The 22,687-nt window shown below is 39.2% G+C and overlaps 1 protein-coding gene across 1 annotated transcript in view; it reads left to right on the top strand.

Annotated features, from left to right (window-relative positions):
- The window catches only part of PKP2 (plakophilin 2), an 86,378-nt gene that overhangs the window by 3,520 nt on the left and 60,171 nt on the right, over nucleotides 1-22,687 (top strand). Inside the window, exons 2-4 of the mRNA XM_060166585.1 lie at nucleotides 8,819-8,931; nucleotides 9,280-9,953; nucleotides 17,735-17,870. Of these exons, the coding sequence (XP_060022568.1) occupies nucleotides 8,819-8,931; nucleotides 9,280-9,953; nucleotides 17,735-17,870 (923 nt within the window). The remainder of the gene's footprint in view (nucleotides 1-8,818; nucleotides 8,932-9,279; nucleotides 9,954-17,734; nucleotides 17,871-22,687) is intronic.

Here is a 22,687-nt window from a genome sequence, read left to right on the forward strand (position 1 = left end):
GAGTGGGGGGCGGGGGGGTGGTGGTGTGTGGAACAGAGGTGTATAGCAGCACTGTGAGATGAGTCTCTATTGTAGGAAATTTAAAAAATTCTTTTATAAAAGTCACATAGAAGACATTTAAGAATTGCAAGTACAGTATTAGCAAAGGGAAGAATTTTTAGTGTCCATATTCTATTTATTACATTTACTTTGAAAGTACTACTACTTTACTTATTACAACAGTTCCCCCTTGGGTGCCTGGGTAAGGAAGAAAGTCATGCTTTAAATTATTGTATGTATACGACACGTATAAAACACAATGAACAATATCCTAATAAAATTTGCAGCTTCTCTGGAAATCAGCCAAAGGCATGCTGTTTACTTAAATGGTTTTCCTGGCCAAGATATTTTGAATATCTGTAATCAGAAAGAATTTTGGAGAAAAGACTGAAAATTGGCTAAGGTAGCAAAAAAGGCAATTAATAGGTATTATTTGTGGGGCAGAGGCCCGGGGTGGGGTGGGGGGGGAGTTAGACATTGTTTAAATCCTGTATGAATTATTTGTTGCCAAGAAAAGGAATGCCAGGAATGAAGCAATTCTGGAAGCGAGGCGACTGGTCATTTAGAAAGCAGGAGAAATCAAGAGAGAAGGAAAAAAAGTTAGATGGTGGGGTGGCAGGGACATGGCCATGCTGCTGTGATTGTAAAATGTCAGTAGTGCTACATGATTTAATGTACTTCCTTGTCTGCCAGTGTCTAGCAGATCAATTGCAATGACTTAAAAAAAAAAGTGCCTTTTTTTTTTTTTTTAGAAATTCTTCTGATTATAATAAGTCAAAGGAAATAGAATGTTAACAACATGGTGATTACAAAAAAATTAACTCCCCTCCCCTAGAAATGGTGAAAACACATCTTTTATGGATAAGGTCTTGAGTGAAGGCGTGAGTAGGGGTGCTTCAGAATCAATGGAAGTATTAACAGTGTTTGATTATAAAAGTACATTGCTCTATGTGTCCCAGATAAGGTGCAAGAAATTTCCTTAAGAGAAAACAGCTGTTCACTTAGGCTTTTTAAAAGACTGCATTAATGTTATTTATGCCCTGTGTTAGTAAGTTCCAGTCATGGGAACAGCTTACTTGAATTAGATATTCTAGGTATTTGTTGTTCACATTGGCTTATTCTCCTAATTGTTTTGGATATCAGCTTTAAATTTTTCCCCTATGTGTTAAAATAAGGTCATACATATTTACTTTATTTTATCTTCAAATAGTCAACATTAATTTTACACTCATTGAATTTCTGGTCTGATCAATAGAAATTATTAAAAGCTTAATTTTTTTCTTTTCTGAGAGCAAGCATATTATTGACAACCTATCTATGATAATAATGTATAACAAATATGCTGCTAAAACCTCTGGAATTTATATATCAGACTTGATTAATATTGTCTGTAATAAGATCATTTGATACTATCTCAGATGACATTCAAGAATTTTAAGTTATACAATTCTGAGATAAATGTTGGACTCCAACTATTTTGTACCAGTACACAAATGTATGAAGACACAAATACCACACTCCTTCTAGGGAAGTAAACAGTAAAAGGAGTGTTGCAAGTGGGAATAGACACAATTAGTAGAAAACTTAATCTTTGTGCTAGAGTGAGCCATCTCACTCCCCTGACTTATTAATATAAGAACAATAAGCAGAATTTCAGGTCTTCTTATAATAGAATGATTGAAAAATCTATTGTGTATATTTTGTGTTATGCCATTAATGGTGATTGGATATAGGACGTAAAAACAGTTGCTCTATTCTTAAGTGCTTAAAGATGAGCTGGGGAGCCCAATCAATATGTAGACTTAAATGAAAAGGCATATTTAGAAAAAAGAATCTTGAGCATTTGAAAACACAGCTCACCATTACCATTAAAAGAATTCACATATTTGTTTTCTTGGAGTAATCAGCTTTAGGCTTAACAATATTAATTGGCCAAAGCATCATAATCAAAGTTCTGCAATTCCTTGATATCCAGAAGAAAATACTGCTCATTAGAAGCTTAATAAATTATTCCCACTTTATCTTAAATCTCACTAATATGTTCACAGGATACGGGTGAGAAGGATCACATCCGAATTATTGTATCTTGATTACCTTTTTCTTTGAAGGAGGAAAATAAATGGAAACTTTTCTTGACAGATCATAGGAACTTATAGAATACCAAAATATTGCAGATAAAACACAAGCCATACAGATAAGAGAATGACAGTAAATATATATTATGCAGATGTAGAATCAACCTTGCCACAACGAACATAGTCATCTTTTCTAATCACTTAGCGTCTGCCTGCATTTGGGGGAAAATTTTTTTTCTCTCTATATTCCCAGAATGACAGAGAAACAGTAGGAAATATTTGAGCACCTTCCATCCACTCCAAGACAAAAGCATACATGCAACTATCATCTTCACATTTTGGCTCCACTGTGGTAATCCACAGGATAGATGTAGGCCTGAAGGATTAAGTGCAAACTGAATGTGTATAACTAGGATATTTTTAATGTACAAGGAAATATTGACTAATCAACCATTAACTTGTGAGGTGCTGATGAAGGACTGTGCCAGAAATGGTAGTAAAATATGTGATTCTTTATATCAAGAAGGTAAATCTGGCCTCACTCCAATTCATTCCTCACCTAGGTAGTAAACTTTCAAAATCTCAGCACATCATTTCCTGATTTAAATTACTTCAGTCTCTTGCTGTTCTCTATAGGAGTGAAATTCTTATTCAGCATGGCATTCCAAGTTCTCCATGCCTGCATCTTCTCAAACTGGGTCCTATCACCACTACTCCCACACCCAACCAAACACCAGCGATTTATCTTGCTCGATTCCTATCCCTACCCGCTACTGCCCTCACTCGCCTCTCCCTTCTTTTGGCTGGGTTAACTCTTAAACGCCACTCAAAACTCAGTTCAGTTGTGCCCCTGTATAGGCAGCCGTCCCTCATCCATCCTGATCCAAGTTAAAGATTTGATCACTGTGATGCGCACAAGATGTTTCAGTAGGGGAAAAACATGAAAAAATGCAGGGGTTTTCTGAAAATACATTTGGCAGATTTGGTGGATTTAAAGAAGGGACAGCAGTTATGTATCAGTTGGGAGAGAAGAGGTTAGTACTGTCAAGTGAGGGGCAGTGGAAATATCATGTCTTGAGTCATTACAAAAACCTATAGCAAGTTTTTTAAAGCAAAACGTTCTTTAAATTCATCTTTTTTGACTATTAGTTGCATCACTGTGAGTATAATGTGCTATTTGTCATTGTGGTTCTAAAGTTTTACAAGTGATCATTATGAGGTATCTCAGAAAATGAATTGGCAAGAATGCCAAAGTAAGGTGATAAATTATAGGAATTCATATAGATTTAGAAACCTCCAGGGTGTACCAACTTAGTGCTTTACTAGTGTGCTAAGTTACCAGTTTATAATCACAAATTTTATGATCACATATTCTGGCTACTCAAACAAAATACATGATATAGACACCTGCAGTATAAAAGGGCCTTTTTTTTTTAAGGGCCTTTTAAATATGTGTTTTGTGGTTATCTAGAGCAGTAATTTGAGGATTACCCCCAAAATGTCATAAACTGATGTCATAAACTGCATAAGAGGCTCCTGAAAAATAAGGACTTCTGGTGGCTAGTTAGTATATTATTAGTGGGTGATAGCCATTGACTTAGTGACACAGTGGCACATGGAGTGTGTGGACCTTTTGCTAGGATTGTTGGTCTGTCCCTGGCATATTCAACTTTGTTTGAAGCCAGCTTTGCTCACCACTGTACTACCAACACTGACTCCTGGCATATTCCACTTTGTAAGAACTCATAGCCAGTACTTTCCAACTGTACACTCAGTACACTGAGTTGTTCCTCATGGTTGATTATGTGAGCTTTCTTAACTGGTAAGTTACAGCACTGCACATTTTTTGTTAATTTTTCAATAATGCAAAACATTATTAGGCTTTGGTCTGCTTTAAAACAATTTTTCACTATAGTTTTTTAAGCCAACAAATTCCGCTCCTCTTCCAGCCTGAGCAAGTGCTTACCTGAGTTGCACACAAGGTTGTAGAATTGCGGTTTGTGTGAATATCTGATCATTTTTCTTAGAAAGTAAAAACAGAAGAAGATAAAAGAAATATATTTTTTTTAATGTTAAGTCCAGGAAAATGAATTCTATGTTATATGCCCACACAGGAAAAGGAAAATCCTTCACCAGCTCAGGAGTCCTGTTGTATGGTTCTTGATGGGTCCTTACATATTTTGTGTTTTCTTTTAAGTACCTACTTTTGTTAGTAAATTATTTTAAGGATCCATTTAAATATGAATTGCTATATAAATTCCTTCTGATAAGTTTCAAGAGGTCACGTAGTTAAATCTTTTTAAGGTATATGGAGAGAGCTGTTGCTACCCAGAGGTTGCTGTGAAAAGACCAAATACCAGAAAGTGATAGCTTTCAGAGCTTTCAGACTTCCAGAATCTAATCTCTTTCCATCAAAAAGACCATTGTGAATCCACACAGTGAAGGCAACTGCTTGTGATTGTGAGCACAATAAATTGTAGCATTTAAATCAGTACTGGTAGTGAACACATACTGATTTCTATGCATACCTGTTTTCACGGGAATTTCTTATACCTCCATCTCTACACATTCTCCTTTTAAAGCTCAGTGTGAACCAAATCAGTTTTTCACCTATGCTCAGAGAGTGCTAGATGCTTGAAAGAAAAGATGCTTCTCTGAATGTGAATGCTACTCTCTTCTCTCTAATATAAGCAGGTTATTTAAAGGTCTTGTTTGTTTGTTTAGCAGCTCTCTATCATCTGCTTACCATAAGGGAAGCTGTATTTTTAAACGTGCCCAGATACCGGTAATGGAGTCACAATAGAGGCTTGTCAATTTGATTTCATAACTATATTAAATTTAACCAATTGGGTAATAAAGCTGGTCACAAAAGCTACAAAGAACTGATTATGGAAATTAATTTTCTATTTTTAACCCTAACAATATTTCATTATTTTGGACAACACTTGCATAGATGACCAGAAATCAAGATATTTTCCCACGAACAGCTGCTTAGGGATCACATCATTCAGATTAACATTCAGAATTGGAAAGAGAGAAAATTACATTTCCCGTGAGGTCTGCACCTCTGCAGTCTTCTGAGCAATTTGGAATCCTTCCATCGAAACCAACCCCCCTCGTTCTCACCCTTCCACCCTGCCCCCACAATTGCTTTGACCTGAATTGCTTGTTATTTGAGGAGGATGGAGTTCTGTAACTGCGTCCTGCATTTCCCTTAAAGTGGGCTCCATAGATGTCCACAGTGTTCTTAGAAGAAAAGGTGTGGATAATGTTGCCTGAGTCAGTATTATTAATAATTTGAAATAGTCCCTAAAAATCATTGCCTTCTTTAGGAGACAGCAAAAGCACATTATGCAGCGTGTAAGTGAAATGAATGACCAGTTAAAACCACAAAATGATCATCCTCAGTGGCTGGGTCAATCAAAAATAACCAGAAAAAGCCAAATTCAGTACCCGAATCAAAACTCTTAGATACAACACTGTGTAAATTAAAGCATGCAAACTAGTTTATCCCTCTTTCTACAACAGATTAATTCATGAAAATGTGTGGAAAACAGATATTGTGACCCAAATTCTTTTTTAAAACCGTATCTCATTTTTGCATGTTGCTTTACAATTTTAAAAGTATTTGAATGTATGCTTTCTCAGGTAAACCTCTCTCTCAGCAACTCTGTTAGTAGGTGGAATTATGGGAAATAAATCTAGGTGATTTGTCCAGACACACGGAAAGGAGTAGAGTTGGAGGCTCCAGACCAAGTCCACAGATTTCTTCAGCTTAGGGAAGATACCCACATACTTCTGTGATGTAAGCAAGCCCTTTGAAATATAGTCATGCTCTAATTTTCCATGTTAGAAAATATGGATTTTTATGTTGGATTTATTTAAAGCAGTATGTGCCTGTATGTATAATATGTTTTTGTTGCTTTCTTATTTCTGTTTTTGGAGAAGGGCATGGCTGAGTTATTTTATATGTTTAACTGTCATATTATTATTTGTTTTATTCTCCAATTGAACAGAAAATAATGACTTGCCTTAAAGAGGTTAGTTTCCATTCTGATTAATATTTATTTTTTAATTCTACCCAGTTTAAAATTTCTTTAAAATCTTAGAACACAGCTGCTAATTCATTAATCCACTATACTGATCTCAAACTCAACGACTGCCTAGGCAAATTAATCTGCGTTATTTGTCGTTTAAGATTGGCGTTTTAACTAGAGAAACCATCTATTGAGCCATCCTGCAGGTTGACTATCAGGAGTCACAACTTTCCTTGAACAGGAAGAGTGTCTGTGGTTTAAAGATCTAATCTGGTTTTATTCCCTGTTACCAACTACCTTGTAGTTATTTTGGGAACCAGTAAATGGGTCTCAATTCTTTCATCTGAAAACTGAAGCAGAAGCTTCCTTTTAAGGATTTATGTCAGCAAATAAAGAACTTTTACAGAGTATTTGGAGTTGCCCAGGTAAAGGTTCTAGAGGAAAGAGAATGACTGTTTTTGGTTCTCATTAAAAAAAAACTCTGATAATAATAATCTCTCCAGGGTTTTGATAAATGGCAATTTCAGAAGAGCCACAGTTCAGTCAAATAGTAGAGATCAGTGGAAAGGATGAGCCCAGAGTTCAAACCCGATATTAAATCTCTTCACAATTTGAAGCAAGTAATTTGTTTCCCTCTTTTTTAAGGGACATGCCAATAGCTAACTCTGCATCACAAAGTATTGAAAAATAAAATAATTTGAGCTCCTTAAAGAAAAGTAGTATTGAAATGTAAGGAGTTGCTTTAAAATGCCTTAGCAGCCTCAGCAACAACGTGAGTTAAAGAATGTAAACTAAACATTTAGCCTCCCTTCCCACACCAGCAGGACCCTTGCAGCCCTGCCTCCCTGATAGCCTGGGGTGGGGGTGGGGGTGAGAGAAGGAACAGTGGGGCCCGAGTTGGGGACTACCGACAGCCTGGGCAGCCTCAGCAGGAGCCTCAGGCAGGCATTGAGAGCTACTACTTAAGCCTCTCACAGCTTTTGCTCTGGGATCGGATGGAAGATTCCTTTCCCTTATTCAATGTCCAGGTTCCAGGCATCCTCTGTCATTGAAGTTAAAAATTAAGGAGCTGCCTGACCTTTTGCTAACCCTTGAGAAGAAATCAGGCCCCTGGAAACAGGAGAAGACTGGCTTGACTCAACTCTCTTGGTCTTTAGGGTGACAGTTACAAGCCTGCACCTGCCTCCGCCAGGAGCCCTTGAGGCCTGAAACTTGTTTACCAGCCAGATTATTTGGCTCCAGGAAGTAACACACATATACAAACATAATTTGAGATGGATTCATACTTTTTAGCTCTCTGGCAACAACACTCTTCATTCCGCCTCTACCTCAAAATAACTTGTGAAAGTATTGTCAGTTAGACTCTATAACAATTTATTGGAAAAGTATGTTGCTATGTTCCAATTGTACTGGAAAGGGTCTACCTGTGTTGTTTTATTCCCAACATCTTTCACAAGTCTCTCAATCCTGCAAGAGTTGAGTATTTTATTTTTTCCTCTGATTTCTAAAAGAATGCTACGTGACAGAGTAATTTTGGTTAAAGTTAGGGAACTAGAAATTACCTAGGTTTTAGAGATCTTTTATTATTTTGATTAGGCTTTTTTTTTTTTGTAGGGCAGTGGGAGATCGCAAAAGAACAAACAAAAAGCTGGGAGCTTTTTAAGCTCAAAGAGGAGCATTTTAAGACTTGCCTCAGTTGAGAGTCCCTGCAGGCCCCACAGAGCTGAGCAGGAAGGGCTGCCTCCTGTGCAGTGTCTGCAGGAAAGGGCTGACTTGTTATACCCCAAACTAAGAACTAGCCGGCAATTTGTTTGTGGTGTACAAGTTGATTCTCTCTCCTGCCTAACTCTCATGTTGCTAAATGCCTCAGGCCCCGGTTTGGCATTTTTCAAATTGATCCATGTTTTCTTTGACCACACCACCCATTATATTTATTGCCTTCACCTACATCCTCTCAGGAAGCTTCAGAGTTTCTGCCTTGGGTATTCCTCTGACTTACCGAACTGTTAACTGTAATTAACATTTTTAGATTTTTGTGAAAATCTCCTCTCTCCTTTCTTCCCTTTTCTCAAAAAAAATTTTTTTAAATAAATATTTTTAATTTTAATTCAACTTTTAGTTTGAAAAGCTTGTGGAGAATGTTGTCATAACCTGCAATCATTTGCCATATCCAAGGGTCCTGTTAATAACCTAGCACTTAAAAAACACTAATGTAAATCTAGTACTTGTCATTGACCTTAATTTTTTTTAATAAATTTATTCATTTATTTTTGGCTGCGTTGGGTCTTTGTTTCTGCGCATGGGCTTTCTCTAGTTGCGGCAAGTGGGGTCTACTCTTAATTGCGGTGCGTGGGCTTCTCATTGCAGTGGCTTCTTTTGTTGCAGAGCATGGGCTCTAGGAGCAAGGGCTTCAGTAGTTGTGGCACGTGGGCTCAGTAGTTGTGGCTCGCAGGCTCAGTAGTTGTGGCACACAGGCTTAGTTGCTCCGTGACATGTGGGATCTTCCCGAACCAGGGCTCGAACCTGTGTCCCCTGCGTTGGCAGGTGAATTCTTAACCACTGTACCACCAGGGAAGTCCTGACCTTAACTACTTAAATTTAAAATATATTATTGTTATATAATATTTACTGATTGGCCCACTTATTTTAATATATGCTTGATTACAGGAAATCTTCACCGAACTAGCAGTGTTCCTGAGTATGTCTACAATCTACACTTGGTTGAAAATGATTTTGCTGGGGGCCGTTCACCTGTTACTAAAACGTATGACATGCTAAAGGTAGGATACCAAAGAATATAACCCTAGTTACCAGGTTACCAAGAAAACATTTTTAAACTTCTGTAGGTTATTTTTTAATGTTTACTGTTCTCAAGTATTACCATTTCCTAAATGAATTATGAGAAGTAGACACCATGGAAAACTGGAAACTTTAAACTATTAAATCCTGGTGCAAATAACTAGACAACCAAGTCTTATTTAAAGACAGATTTTACCCAGAAAGGAGCTGACTTCTCCGTGTGATTCAGAGAAACCAACACCTTGTGTAATAGTCCTAGAATAGTTAATCTTCAGCAAAGATGAAAACTGATTCATGCCTCATTTAAACTTTATTTCTCTCTTGCGCAGACAGGTACAGCTGCCACTTATGAAGGTCACTGGGGGAGAGGAACTTCGCAGTACAGCTCTCAGAAGTCAGTGGAAGAAAGGCTCTTGAGGCAGCCTCTGAGGAGACTTGAGATTTCCCCGGACAGCAGCCCTGAGCGGGCTCAGTACACACACAGCGAGCACCAGTACAGCCAGAGAAGCCAGGCCGGGCACACCTCGCGGCAGCAAGAGAGCAGGAGGTCCACGCTTCTCGCGCCACCTCGCTACGCCCGCTCAGAAATTGTGGGTTTCAGCCACTCCGGGGCAGTGGGCAGACAGCGCCACTACGACTCGTACAGGCGCTACCAGTACCGGTCTGTGAATGACGCCGTCTTTGACGGCGCCCAGGTCCACCCGGTGGTGCTCACGTACCCCAGGCCTGGGACCAGCCACAGCCTGGGCAACCTCCTGGAGAAGGAGAACTTCGTGACTGCGGGGCCCGCCGCGGGGCAGGCCAGGCCGGCGTCCGTGCAGCCGGGCACGCAGGGCCGGGCGGCGCGGTCGTCCTGGCATCAGAGCTCCTTCCACAGCACCCGCACGCTGAGGGAGGCCGAGTTAGGCGGGAGGAGGACCCACATGACTGTGGGCCAAGTGGCAGCAGGAGGAAGTGGAAACGTGCTCGCGGAGAGAAGCACTTTCACCGACGCGCAGGCTGGGTGAGTCCCCTTCTCAATCTGCAGCACAGTCGGTGCCAGCACATTCTGTTCCCACAGCTCTTACCGTGTGAGCTGGTGCTCCTGGGGCTGCAGAGAAAGGCTTCCAGAGATAAGTGATTAAAACAATGACTTCTCAGGCAGCTGCCTAATTGACAGATTAGCCTGTTTGCCTCAGGGACAGGGGCCAAGCTACCTGCTTGTATGGCTGCTCGGCGGGGGAAATGTGACTTTTAATCCATCTGTTCCAAATTAGATGCTGGCTTGAGGGATGGCTGCCCCTTGGCTATATGAAAATATGCTTTGAATGAGAGCTAACTCCAGAGTAGACCAAGCAATGGATAATTGCATGCATCAATTATTCTCAATCATTCCTTGAAGTAAAGGAAGGAAAAAGGCAAAAGTGTTTTTTCCTGGTGCTAAGAGTGAACCTCAAATGCTGTTTTGATAACACTACCACAAAAAGATGGAGCTAAGCAAAGGCAGCTAATTTCTAGATGTCTCTTCCTTCCTTTGATACCTGATAATTTTACTTTTTGATTCTGGTATCAGTGATTGGAGGGATTTTGTTTTGCAATACTGAATAATTAAAATAATTGAAGTTTCAGAGTCATTCCTTTGCCTCTCCTATTTACTTTATACCTTGACGAATCTAGTTTTTGGAACTTTAACCTTTATTCAAGTTTAATGGTGGAACACAAATTTCTTAAACTGAGGAACTCACTAAGAGAAAGGTTAAGAAATGGATGGATGATTACATCAGTAACTCCCAAAATAATGATGTGGTATCATTATGGTAAAACATTAAATACATGACTTTTTAAAATTTCTAATGGAAGTTGTTACCTTTAATCATCCCTTTAAGTGAAATTGTGCAGTATACTCATTGATTAGGTAGGCACTGGTGAGAAAAGATGTTAGGGCTAATCTAATCTTGAAGCAAGAAATATTTTTTATAAAGCAAAATTGAGCATGAGACTTCCAACATTTCTTGTAGAAAGCAGATCTTTGTCAATATGGACACATAAAGAAGAAAAATACATGAGGTAATTATGGAGGAAAAAGCTGGTCAAGTCTTTTAAATGGATAATTCAAGATGTATTAAATGCCTACTGTATTCTAGGATTTGAGTCAAGCACAGTTTTTTGTTTTTTGTTTTTTTTTTTCAAGCACAGTTTTAACAAAATGATTCTAACAATAACAAAACTATTGTGCCACGCTCTCCAGCAACCGGCATTCTTCTCTTCTTGCATCTCTGTGTCCCCACACTGCTTCCACCACCTTGTCACTTCCCAGTCTGTCATCAACCCACTGCAGTATGGCTTTAGTCCCCACCATTTCACTGAAATAGGCTCCCCACAGATCTACCAATGATTGCCTTAATGCTACATCTGAAGCAGTCCTTATATTACTCAGTCTGTGGGCAGCATTTGACACCACTATCTGTGAAATTCTCCCTTCCCTGGGTTGTCGGGGCACCAGCTTCTCCTGGTTTTCTCTAGCCATGTCTTAGTCTTCTCTGAGAAGACTTTTCTGCATGCCCAAGTAAGTCATCTTCATCAACCCTTCTCTTCTGGTCTTGGTGCTCTTCTAAAGAGGCCCTGTGTACTGTACTTGTATCCTGTGATTCCCAGTGTTTTATTTTCAGCTCTGTCCTCCATCCTGAACTCTAGATCTGTATGTATTTCTAACAAAGTCATGGACTCAGTATGTTCAAAACTAAATCTATCAGCTCTTCCCTACCCTCTACTTCTATCTTCTCATACTAAAGTCCTAAATTTACGTCGTATCTTTACAAACCTGGGAGTCATTCTTATCTTTTTCCTCCATAGTCACATATCACCAAGCCATATTTTATTCTCCTTAATGGGTCTTAAATTTTTACCCTTCTTTCTGTGTCTATTGCATAGGTCTCTCTGCCTCTGGTCTTGCTCTCTCAACCATTCTCTAGGACCATTAGAATAGTCTTCCCAAATATGATGATTCCTCTCTCCAATTTATAACCTTCCCATAATTCCACCAAATTTTTGTGCTTTTTACCATGGCACACAAGGCCCATGTTTTCAGCTATGCTTATTACTCTAGTCTCATCTCTTTCTACTATCCTCTACCTGTCATCATCACCTTCCCCAAACACATCCCCAGTCAAACCACCTCGAACCTCTTTTACTTCCCTTAATGGAAAATATTTATTTACATATTTTCTTTCTCTCTTTCTGCCTTCCCTACTTCTTTCCTTCCTTTCTTTCCTCCTTCCCTCCTTCCTTCTTTTCTTTGTCTATCTATCTATCTATCTGTCTCCTCCCAGTAGCTTTGGCTGGCTACTCATGATTCTGGATCTCAGTTACCACCCTTTCCCTGACCACTCCCCTCACAATCTAGTTTAGGAGCCCCAGATAGCTGTATTGTGTGGGTGTGTCTACCAGAATAGTATATTGTGGTTGTTAGTTTTCTTATCTGTTCCCCTTCTAAATTTGAGTTATTGTTTTAATAGGGTGGATTTTATTACAATAATTGATCATATTTCAAAGACTAGAAGGAATACTTGGGGTCAAGAAATTTAAAATAAAGGGAAAGAATTCTATTCTTGATGATTCCCAAAGTTGCCATCCTAGAGACCAGAAATCATAGAAATGAACACTTCTTGAAAATTTTGCTATGTATGGAAAGGAAAGGGCGTCAGGGATATTTCCTATAATGATCAAGGTGGCATCCATATCTGATTCTCTTCCTCCTTTGGTGTGCCCCATGGCTCATTTCAGTTCCCCGGGCTGCCCCCTGAGAGCTCTGCCCTTGAGAACACACACTCTGCTCTCCTTTGCCTTGCAGTGTCTCACATTTCAACCTCTATCCAGTCCCTATATTTGGAAGCTGCTTTTTTATGTCTAGTGAAAATCCCACATGTAAGGAAGTGTTCTTTCATATTTGTGGAACGTTCCTATAGAGTAGTTAGGAAAACTATAAAGCTACATAATGGCACAGGTATTAAACAATGGATCTTTGTTTCTAAAAGAAGAATGGCTGGTCAGTTTCTAATGCAGCTGAAAATCAAAACATTGGAGTAAAGAGAGATAGTGAACAACTGTTCTAAATCAGACTAATGAAAAAGGTTTAAGAAATCACCAAGTAAAACACTGTAGATCAGTTTTACTGAAAATATGATTTCTGTACCTATGGAGGACTGGTGGTTCAGCAAATGAATATTAGGTTGCTCCAGTGTACCCAACACTGCAGTAAGCACCATAGAGGATCCGTAAAAAAGAAAATAAGACACATCAAGTGCTAGATTGTACTAGTGTCTATAGGAATTCAGAGAACAAAAGAGTGATGTATTAGTAGAGGGAGAGAAAGGTGAGAGACTTTATCTCTGGTAGGATCACCAGTCAACTTTGTGACATAGAGCAGCACAGAGCAGAAAAGATGTCATAAAAACTTCCCTTCACATCCTCTTAATTAACAACCTCTCTAGTTCTTTGATTCCTCAAGTCTCTTTTAGTTATATCTTTCTTTCCATTTCCATTTTTAACAGCCCAGTTCACAACTTTATTGCTTCAGCTAAGACTCTTGTAGTGCCCTCAAAACTGTGTCTAGAGACACATATCCACTCCAAAGTCATCTTTCCAAAGCAGTGCTTTCATCACACCTAAAATCTTTGTGAGGTAGGGTGGTTTGCATTTCCTAAGCATCTGACAACACGAGGGAGCTCTTCATTCATCATCTGGTGTTTGCTTGGCCTTCAGAGCTATTCTAATATCTGGGAACCAACCTAGGGCAGGGCTGTATTATTATTGGCAGGAATGCAGTTGCTGAGGGATTGCACACCTAAAAAAAAGGACCGTTTTTAATTTTTTCGTATAATATCTCATATTCTGACCAGTGATATTTTACACTGCTTCCTCTTTACATTTTTGTAAAACATATATTGATATCATATTAACATATTAACTAAAGTTGTTGAAAAGACTCACTTCTGGAGAATCTGCTCAGTGGATAATGGGGCCGAGGAACAACTGCTCATCCTGATGCTTCCCTCCCCAACCCCATCTCCCAAGCCACATTTCTACAGGCTTCAAGAAATGTTTTGTGAGTGAGCAGAAAGGGGGGAAAGAAGGACGAAAGGGAAGCAGGGAAGGAAGTAGGGAGGAAGAGAGATTGAGGTGAAACCAGGCAGGACCCTGCAGGGCCTTGCCTGGGTGCAAAATTCCCTCCATATCCCACGTTTCTTGTTTGAAGAAAGGCTTTTGTCTCCTAGGCCCTCTCTGAGTTCCAAAGAGCCGGCTCAAGTAGTTAATGATTAGAACATTGGAGTCACAGGACTCCTAGTTCATCCTGAAGGGATATAGATAACAATCTAACACATATCTCTGAGTTCTGCAGAAACTAGGACCGCCACTCATTGTGGATAGTGACTATGTGCTGACCACCAACACCTAGACCCCATACTGGTTGGAACCAGAAGGTTGATTGTTGAGATTCCTGGAACATCATCCTGTTACCTCACCACCATCAGAAGAATGTCCACAATCTGATCAGGCACCCTGCAACCCTCACTCCTAATTTTGCCTTTAAAAACCCTTCCCTGGGGCTTCCCTGGTGGCGCAGTGGTGAAGAGTCCACCTGCCAGTGCAGGGGACACGGGTTCAAGCCCTGGTCCGGGAGGATCCCTCTTGCTGTGGAGCGGCTGAGCCCGTGCACCACAACTACTGAGCCTGCGCTCTAGAGCCCGAGAGCTACAACACTGAGCCCGTGAGCCACAACTAATGAGCCTGTATTCCACAACTACTGAAGCCCATGCCTAGAGCCCATGCTCCGCAACAAGAGAAGCCACCGCAGTGAGAAGCCCACACACAATGAAAAGTATCCCCCCCACCCCACTCACTGCAACTAGAGAAAGCCCGTGCAGCAACAAAAACCCTAAAAATAAATAAATAAATTTATTTTAAAAAAAACCCCAAAAACCCTTCCCTGACAGCCATCTGGTCTTTTGAGCATGAGCTGCCCATTCTCCTTGCTTGGGTGCCCTGAAGTAAATGCTGTAGTTTCCTTCACCACAACTCTGTGTCATTAGATTGACTGCTGTGTGTTGCACTAGCAGACTCCAATTTTGTTGGGAAACAGAGGGGAGGAGTGCTATGGGAGAATAGAGGAGGAAAAGAATAGCTCTATCTAGGAGTAGGGCTATAGGAAAGATTTCACAGAAGTGATGATATTTGAATTGAGTCTTGAAAAATTAAGAATTAGGTAGAAGGGGGGCTTCCCTGGTGGCGCAGTGGTTGAGAGTCCGCCTGCCGATGCAAGGGACACAGGTTCGTGCCCCGGTCCGGGAAGATCCCACATGCCGTGGAGCGGCTGGGCCTGTGAGCCATGGCTGCTGAGACTGTGCGTCCAGAGCCTGTGCTCTGCAACGGAAATGCCACAACAGTGAGAGGCCTGCGTACCGCAAAAAAAAAAAAAAAGAATTAGGTAGAAGGGTGGGCTTTCTAGAAAAATCAGAGAGAGTGGCTTGTGAAGAGGCATGCAGTGTTTAGAGAAGGATTAAAAGTCTGGTGTGGTTGGAGGATGGGTTAGTCCATCAGGGGAGGGAGAGGAGATGGGGTGGAGGATGGCAGGAGATGGAGTCAGACTGAGGTCAGAACATATGCCATGTTATAGAGTTGGACTTTACAGACAATAACAAAACAGGAAATTGATGCCCTGACAGCTGTGGCAGACCTTCTTGTTGAGGAAGTCTTCGTTATGTTTTGGAATTGTTTTTAATGATAAAGTAAAGTAGCATTAGGTTGGCTGGTAGTGAATGCAGAAGTTCTTTGTGAATCATGTTCAGGAATGGAATTAATGGTTGGTGTTAGAGACTTGGGAATTCAAACTTTCCTGAGTCATTTATGACTTACGAAGTACATTAATGGCTGAATCTTGAAAAAAAAGAAGTGTTAAACAGGAGGTTATTCTTAGGTTATGAATGATCTTTCATTAGTTTAAACACCTGTAGTGGTGGATGGTAAAAGACTTAAAACTAATTTCACTTTTGATTTCCCTGTAAAGGAATTGGAGTCCATGCATATGAAATATTTCCATCTCTTTTTTTTAATAGATCTTTATTGGAGTATAATTGCTTCACAGTACTGTGTTAGTTCCTGTTGTACACCAAAGTGAATCAGTGGATATGCATATACCTGTCCCCATATCCCCTCCCTCTCGAGCCTCCCACCCGTCCTCCTTATCCCACCCCTCTAGTTCATCGCAAAGCACCGAGCTGATCTCCCTGTGCTATGCCACTGCTTCCCACTAGCTAACTATTGGAAAACAGGATGGAGGTTCCATCTCTTTTTAAAAGGGTGTTTATATTAAATAAAAGTGATTCAAATTCTAGTTTCAGTGAAAATAGCCTACATTTTTACCAATTAACTTGATTGCTAAGTCCCAACAGTTAAAAATATGAGATCATTATATAATTCTCAGTATAGATGCCAGAAGTGCTTCATTTTTAATACCCTTATACTCATGAGGTAACACTTCTGTGTTTGAACATGTGTTTCAGAAGCACTGGAAATTAGTTTTTAGTCATGAGGCCCATTACTCTTATCCTCACCTGTGCCACACCCACACACACAGCCATTCACAACATACACATGCTCACCTCTGTACACAGGCGCATGTATTGGTGGGTTAGCCAGCTGTAAGAGAGAATTTCCTCACTGTTCTTGCTAGCAGGTACTGGAAAATTCCCTCCCATAATGTCTTAGGAGTCTCCATTACCTGAAATGAATCAGGTGTAACCTTCTTTGAAACCAAAAAAAGTCCTAGGTTACCTTTAAAGCATGTCTTTAGCCACAGTCCTAACGTGTTGCCATCCTGAGTATGGTTTCTCTGAGGCGATACTTAAGGAAGTGCAGATGTGCAAAAGAAAAAAGGAAGTGCACATCTACCTTGGTAATAGGCTACCTAACCTAGTCACCCTCTAGGCAGAAGTAAAAGGGGAGGAAAAAAATGCCACTTCTGTGAGGCATTTGGGAGCTATTGTTTTACACATAGCAATTTTATTTGTTCTCTATAAATTATCCTATCAGTATCAAACTGAGTCAGATTTCATAACACTACACACCTGCAATTAGTAGAGGACAAAGTATGCTACTAGATAGATGTAAACTGAATGTCATTACAATGGCAAAGCAAATGGTAACAGAATGTTTATAAAATTGTCTTTAAAAAGGGCTTTTTATTGTTGCATGTAATCATTACCTTTCCTGATGGATTCTGTCACACTAGCATGGCTTATTTTAACCAAACAAACTCAGTTTTCCTGGCTTGTACTGTTTACATACTACTATATTCATCAAATAAGCGCACTTTTAGAATGCTTCTTTTAAAACTGAGTTTCAGGTGAAATAACAGATTTTGAGCAGCTGGTGAGAAAAATCTAATGATTTTTGAGGGAAGGTGTTTAACTTACAGGTGTGACATTACCAGGGTAGGAATAATTTTTAATTTCTGTGACCAAATTTCTTTTAAATTTCTTGTAAGATACATGTTTATCTTAAACAGAGTTAAGTTTCTTCTCAATTCAGTGGTATCTTTAGAGGCTAGTCTGACCAGAGCTGGAGTGTTTCTGCTGCTAGCTTCCTATACCTTCTGACCTCAGAGGCTGATTATTCCTCTGGCTGAACAGGAGGCAAGGCTCAGACGTTCTAGGTGCTTCATGATATTAGCCAAGTCATCTCTGGAGGATCAACTTGACAGGAGAGGGCAGGTTTGGAATTTTGCTGAATCTGTGACTGTTTGTCTAGGAATGCAGACACGGAGATGACTCTGGAGCGAGCAGTGAGTATGCTTGAGGCAGACCACATGCCGCCGTCCAGGATTTCTGCTGCAGCTACTTTCATACAGCATGAGTGCTTCCAGAAATCTGAAGCGCGGAAAAGGGTGAGCATATCATATTAAGTCTGATGTAAAACTAGCACACTTTCACATCTATTACGGTGATACTGCAAACTGAAACCAATTTTAATTTATTTTAATTTTTGAAAATCTTCATTGAGTTATGTCAATCGTAGCTCAATTTTTAAAATTAAATAAATAATCTTTATTGAGACCTTTTAATTTAAAAGGAAATATACACTGATTGCCAAAAAAAATTTTCCTACAATCCAGAAACTTAGAATGTAAATCACTACACATACCTCTGCCGTCTTTGTCTGACCTTTTAGAACCATCCCCAGAGATAATTGTTTGTATCAGTCTGTATAGTTTCAGATTTTTCTGAGAGAGAAAGGGAGTGAGAGAGAGAAAATGAGTGTACATTTTAGGCTATTATTTTCTATGTTTAAAAAAATATATTAAATGTAAGCAATGTGGTCCAATTTTTGTTTTCCTTAAACAATTTCTTTAACATATTACAACAATGGATAGCTTTGTACATGTATCTTCTGGCATTTCCACCAGTGTTGCTATAGGACAGATCCTCCAAAATGGAATCAATTTTCGTTTTCAAAAGTGGTACATTTGTGGGGGAAAAAAATCATAGTTCAAAAAGGCATGCAGGGAAAAATAAGTTTCTCTCCTACTCCAAACGCCAGTCTACCCCCCATTTCCCTCTTTCTCTCTCAGCCTCCCATTCTCATTCCTCCTCCCTCCCTCCTTCTCTCTTTGTCTCTCTCATCAATTTTGGGGTATCTTTCCAGAGATAGGTTATGCATGTAGAAACAATTATGGGATGGGTTGGTTGAATATCCTTTTTTGTTTAAAATAAAATCACAAATGGTAACAGGTTATTTACAGTACTCAGTACTTTATGTTTTTATCTAACACTATATCTTGGAAATCTTCAGTATTTATTAGCCCTACTTCATTCTTTAAAACTGCCACATAGATTTCTCTTGTATAAGTGCACCAATTTTGTTTGTCAGTTTTTTAACAGACTTGCTAAGGTTCAAAATGACAAAGTTTTGACATATGTTTTGATACTGTGAAACCATCATCACAATCAATATAATGAGCATATCCATTACCTCCAAAGTTTCCTTGTGCCCCTTGGTAATCAATACATCGCACCCCTACACAACCCACTTCCAGTCCCAGGCAACCAGTGATCTGCTTTCTGTTACTATAGATAAGTTGAATTTTCTAGATTTGTATATAAATGGAATCATATTAGTAAATATGCATTTTTTGTCTGGATTCTTTTTTTTTTTTTTTTTTACGGTACGCAGGCCTCTCACCATTGTGGCCTCTCCCGTTGCGGAGCACAGGCTCCGGACGCGCAGGCTCAGCGGCCATGACTCACGGGCCCAGCCGCTCCACGGCATGTGGGATCTTCCCAGACCGGCGCATGAACCCGTGTCCCCTGCATCGGCAGGCGGACTCTCAACCACTGCGCCACCAGGGAAGCCCTGTCTGGATTCTTTTACTCAGCTTAACTTAAATCTTTTAAGATCCATCCATGTTGTATGTATCAAAAGATGTGTGTGTGTGTATGGCTGAGTAGTATTTTGTTGTATGGATACACCATAATGTGTTTATCCATTTACCTGTTGATGGACATTTGAGTTTTGGCTATTACAAATAAAGCTGCTATGAACACATGTATACAAACAAATGTTTTAATTTCTCTGGGGTAAATTCCTTGAAGTGGAATGCCTGGATGATATGGTAGTTGTATGACTTTTTAAGGAGTTGCCAAACTGTTTTACAAAGTAGCTGTACCATTTTATATTCCCACTAGCAATGTATGAGAGTTCCAGTTCCTCGATATCCTAACACTTGACATGGTCAGTATTTATTAGAGCCTATAGGTTTGTAGTAGTATTTCACTGTGGTTTTAATTTGCATTTTCCTAATGACCTGTGATGTTGAACATCTTTTCATTTGCTTATTTATCATCTATATACCTTCTTTGGTGAAATGTGTTTCCAGATCTTTTGCCCATTTTTTTATTTGGGTCTTTTGTTTTCTTATTGAATTCTGATATTTCTTTATAGATTCTGCATATAAATCTTTTTTCATATATATGATTTGGAAATACTTTCTCTCAGTTGTGTTTTGTTTTTTCATTCTCTTAACAGTTTTTAATTTTGATGGAGTCTAATTTATCAGTTTTTCCTTATGGGTCATACTTTTCATGGTGTATCCAAGAAATCTTTCTGTACTCCAAGTTCACAAAAATACTCTTCTATATTTTCTTCTAGAAGTTTTTTAAGTATAATATTTTATAGTTGATCAACAGTCCTTTTGGGGCTAATTTTTGTATATATTGCAAGATGTGGACTAAAATTCCTTTTGTTAAAATATATGTATATGCAATTGTTTAGGCAGGATTTGTTAAAAAGACTAGCCTTTTGGTACTGAGTTATTTTTGCACTTTTGTTGTAAAGGAATTGATCATATGCATATATGTGAGTTTATTTCTGGACTATGTATTCTATTCCATTGATCTCTGTCTATCTTTTTTTTTTTTGCGGTACACAGGCCTCTCACTGCTGTGGCCTCTCCCATTGCGGAGCACAGGCTCCGGACGCGCAGGCTCAGTGGCCACAGCTCACGGGCCCAGCCGCTCCGCGGCATGTGGGATCCTCCTGGACCGGGGCACGAACCCGTGTCCCTTGCATTGGCAGGCGTGCCACCAGGGAAGCCCTATCTTTATACAAATACCATACTGTCTTGATTACCATAGTTTTATATTAAGTCTTGAAATTAGGTAATGTTAGCCCTCTGACTTTGTTCTTTTTCAAGTTATTTTGGCTATTCTAGGTGTTTTGCTTTCCATTTGAATTTTAGAACTGAGCTTGTCAATTTCTATATTTTAAAAAACTGCTGGGATTTTGTTCTGAGGTTGCATTGAATCTGTAGATCAATATGTGGAGAATTGACATCTAAACAAGTCTTCTGACCTCTGAACATGGTATACTGCACCACTTACTTAGGTCTTCCTTAATTTCTCTCTACAGTGTTTTGTAGTTTTTACTCTAGAGATCTTTCATTCTTTTGTCAGATCTTTCCCTAAAGATATCATATTTCTAGATGCTTTTATAAATGGTCAAGTTTTTTTTTTCAATTTCAATTTTTTGTAGTTCAATGATAGTAGATAGAAATGCAGTTGATTTTTTATATGTTGGTTTGTACCTGTGTTATTACCTAATTCACTTATTAGCTCTTGTAGCATATTTGTAGATTCATCACATTTCTACATAGAAGGTCATGCCAACTGCAAATAAAGACAGTTTTGTTTCTTCCTTTCTAATCTGGATGACTTATACGTCTTTTTTTTTTTTTTTAATTTAGTACTGGCTAGAACCTCCAGTACAATGTTAAAAAGAAGTGAGAGTGGACATGTCCTGTTCCTGATTGTAGGGGAAAGCATTCAGTTGTCCTTACACTATTAAGTCTGATGCTACCTGTAAGTTTTTTTTGTTGTTGTTGTTTTTTGAGGAATTTAATCTGGGGTATTTTTGTGGTTTTTCTTTTTTCTTTTCTTGCTTTTTTTTTTTTTTGGAAGAAAGGGAAAAGGCTTATACTTTAGTATTTTTAACAACAGTTTTTTCCAGCTTTTTGTTTTGTTTTTTTAATTGAGATATAATTGACATATAACATTATATTAGTTTCAGGTATACAATATAATGGTATGATATATGTATATATTGTGCAGTGATCACCACAATGAATCTGGTTACCATTTATCACCACACATAGTTACAAAATTTTTTGTCTTGTCCTGAGAAGTTTTAAGATCTACTGTCTTAGCAACTTTCAAATATACAATACAGTATTATTAATTATAGTCATCATGCTGTACATTACATCCCCAGGACTTATTTATTTTATAGCTGGAAGTTTGCACCTTTTGACCCCCTTCACCCATTGCACCCTGCCCCAAACCCCCTCCCCACCTCTGGCAACCACCAAACTGTACTCTGTACCTATGATTTTCGGGTTTTTTTGTTTTATTTGTTTCTTAGATTCCAGATGTGAGTGAGGTCATAGGGTGTTTGTCTATCTCTGTCTGACTTATTTCACTTAGCATAATGCCTTTAAGGTCCATACATGTTGTTGCAGTGGCAGTAATTCCTTCCTTTTTATAGCTGAATAATATTCCATATATATATATTTACACACCACAACTTCTTTATCTATTCATCCACCGATGGACACTTAGGTTGTTTCCATGTCTTAGCTATTATACATAATGCTGCAGTCGAGTTTCCCTGGTGGTGCAGTGGTTAAGAATCCACCTGCCAATGCAGGGCACATGGATTCGAGCCCTGGTCCAGGAAGATCCCACATGCCGCAGAACGACTAAGCCCATGCGCCACAACTGCTGAAGCCCGTGCACCTAGAGCCCGTGCTCTGCGATGAGAAGCCACCGCAATGAGAAGCCCGCACACCGCAATGAAAAGTAGCCCCCGCTCACCGCAACTAGAGAAAGCCTGTGCACAGCAACAAAGACTCAACACAGCTAAAAATAAATAAATAAATTTATTTAAAAAATAATAATGCTGCAGTGAACACGGGGGTTCATATATGTTTTTGAGTTAGTGTTTTTGTTTCCTTCAGATAAATACCTATAAGTAGAATTGTTGCATTATATGGTTATTTTATTTTTCATTTTTTGAGGAACCTCCATACCATTTTCCACAGTGGCTGCTCCAATTTACATTCCCACCAACAGTACACAAGGGTTTCTTGTCTTTTTGGTAATAGCAATTCTAACAGGTGTGAGGTAATACCTCATTGTGGTTTTGATTTTC

This window comes from Lagenorhynchus albirostris, chromosome 11, assembly GCF_949774975.1.
Source record: "Lagenorhynchus albirostris chromosome 11, mLagAlb1.1, whole genome shotgun sequence".
Lineage (NCBI taxonomy): Eukaryota > Metazoa > Chordata > Mammalia > Artiodactyla > Delphinidae > Lagenorhynchus > Lagenorhynchus albirostris.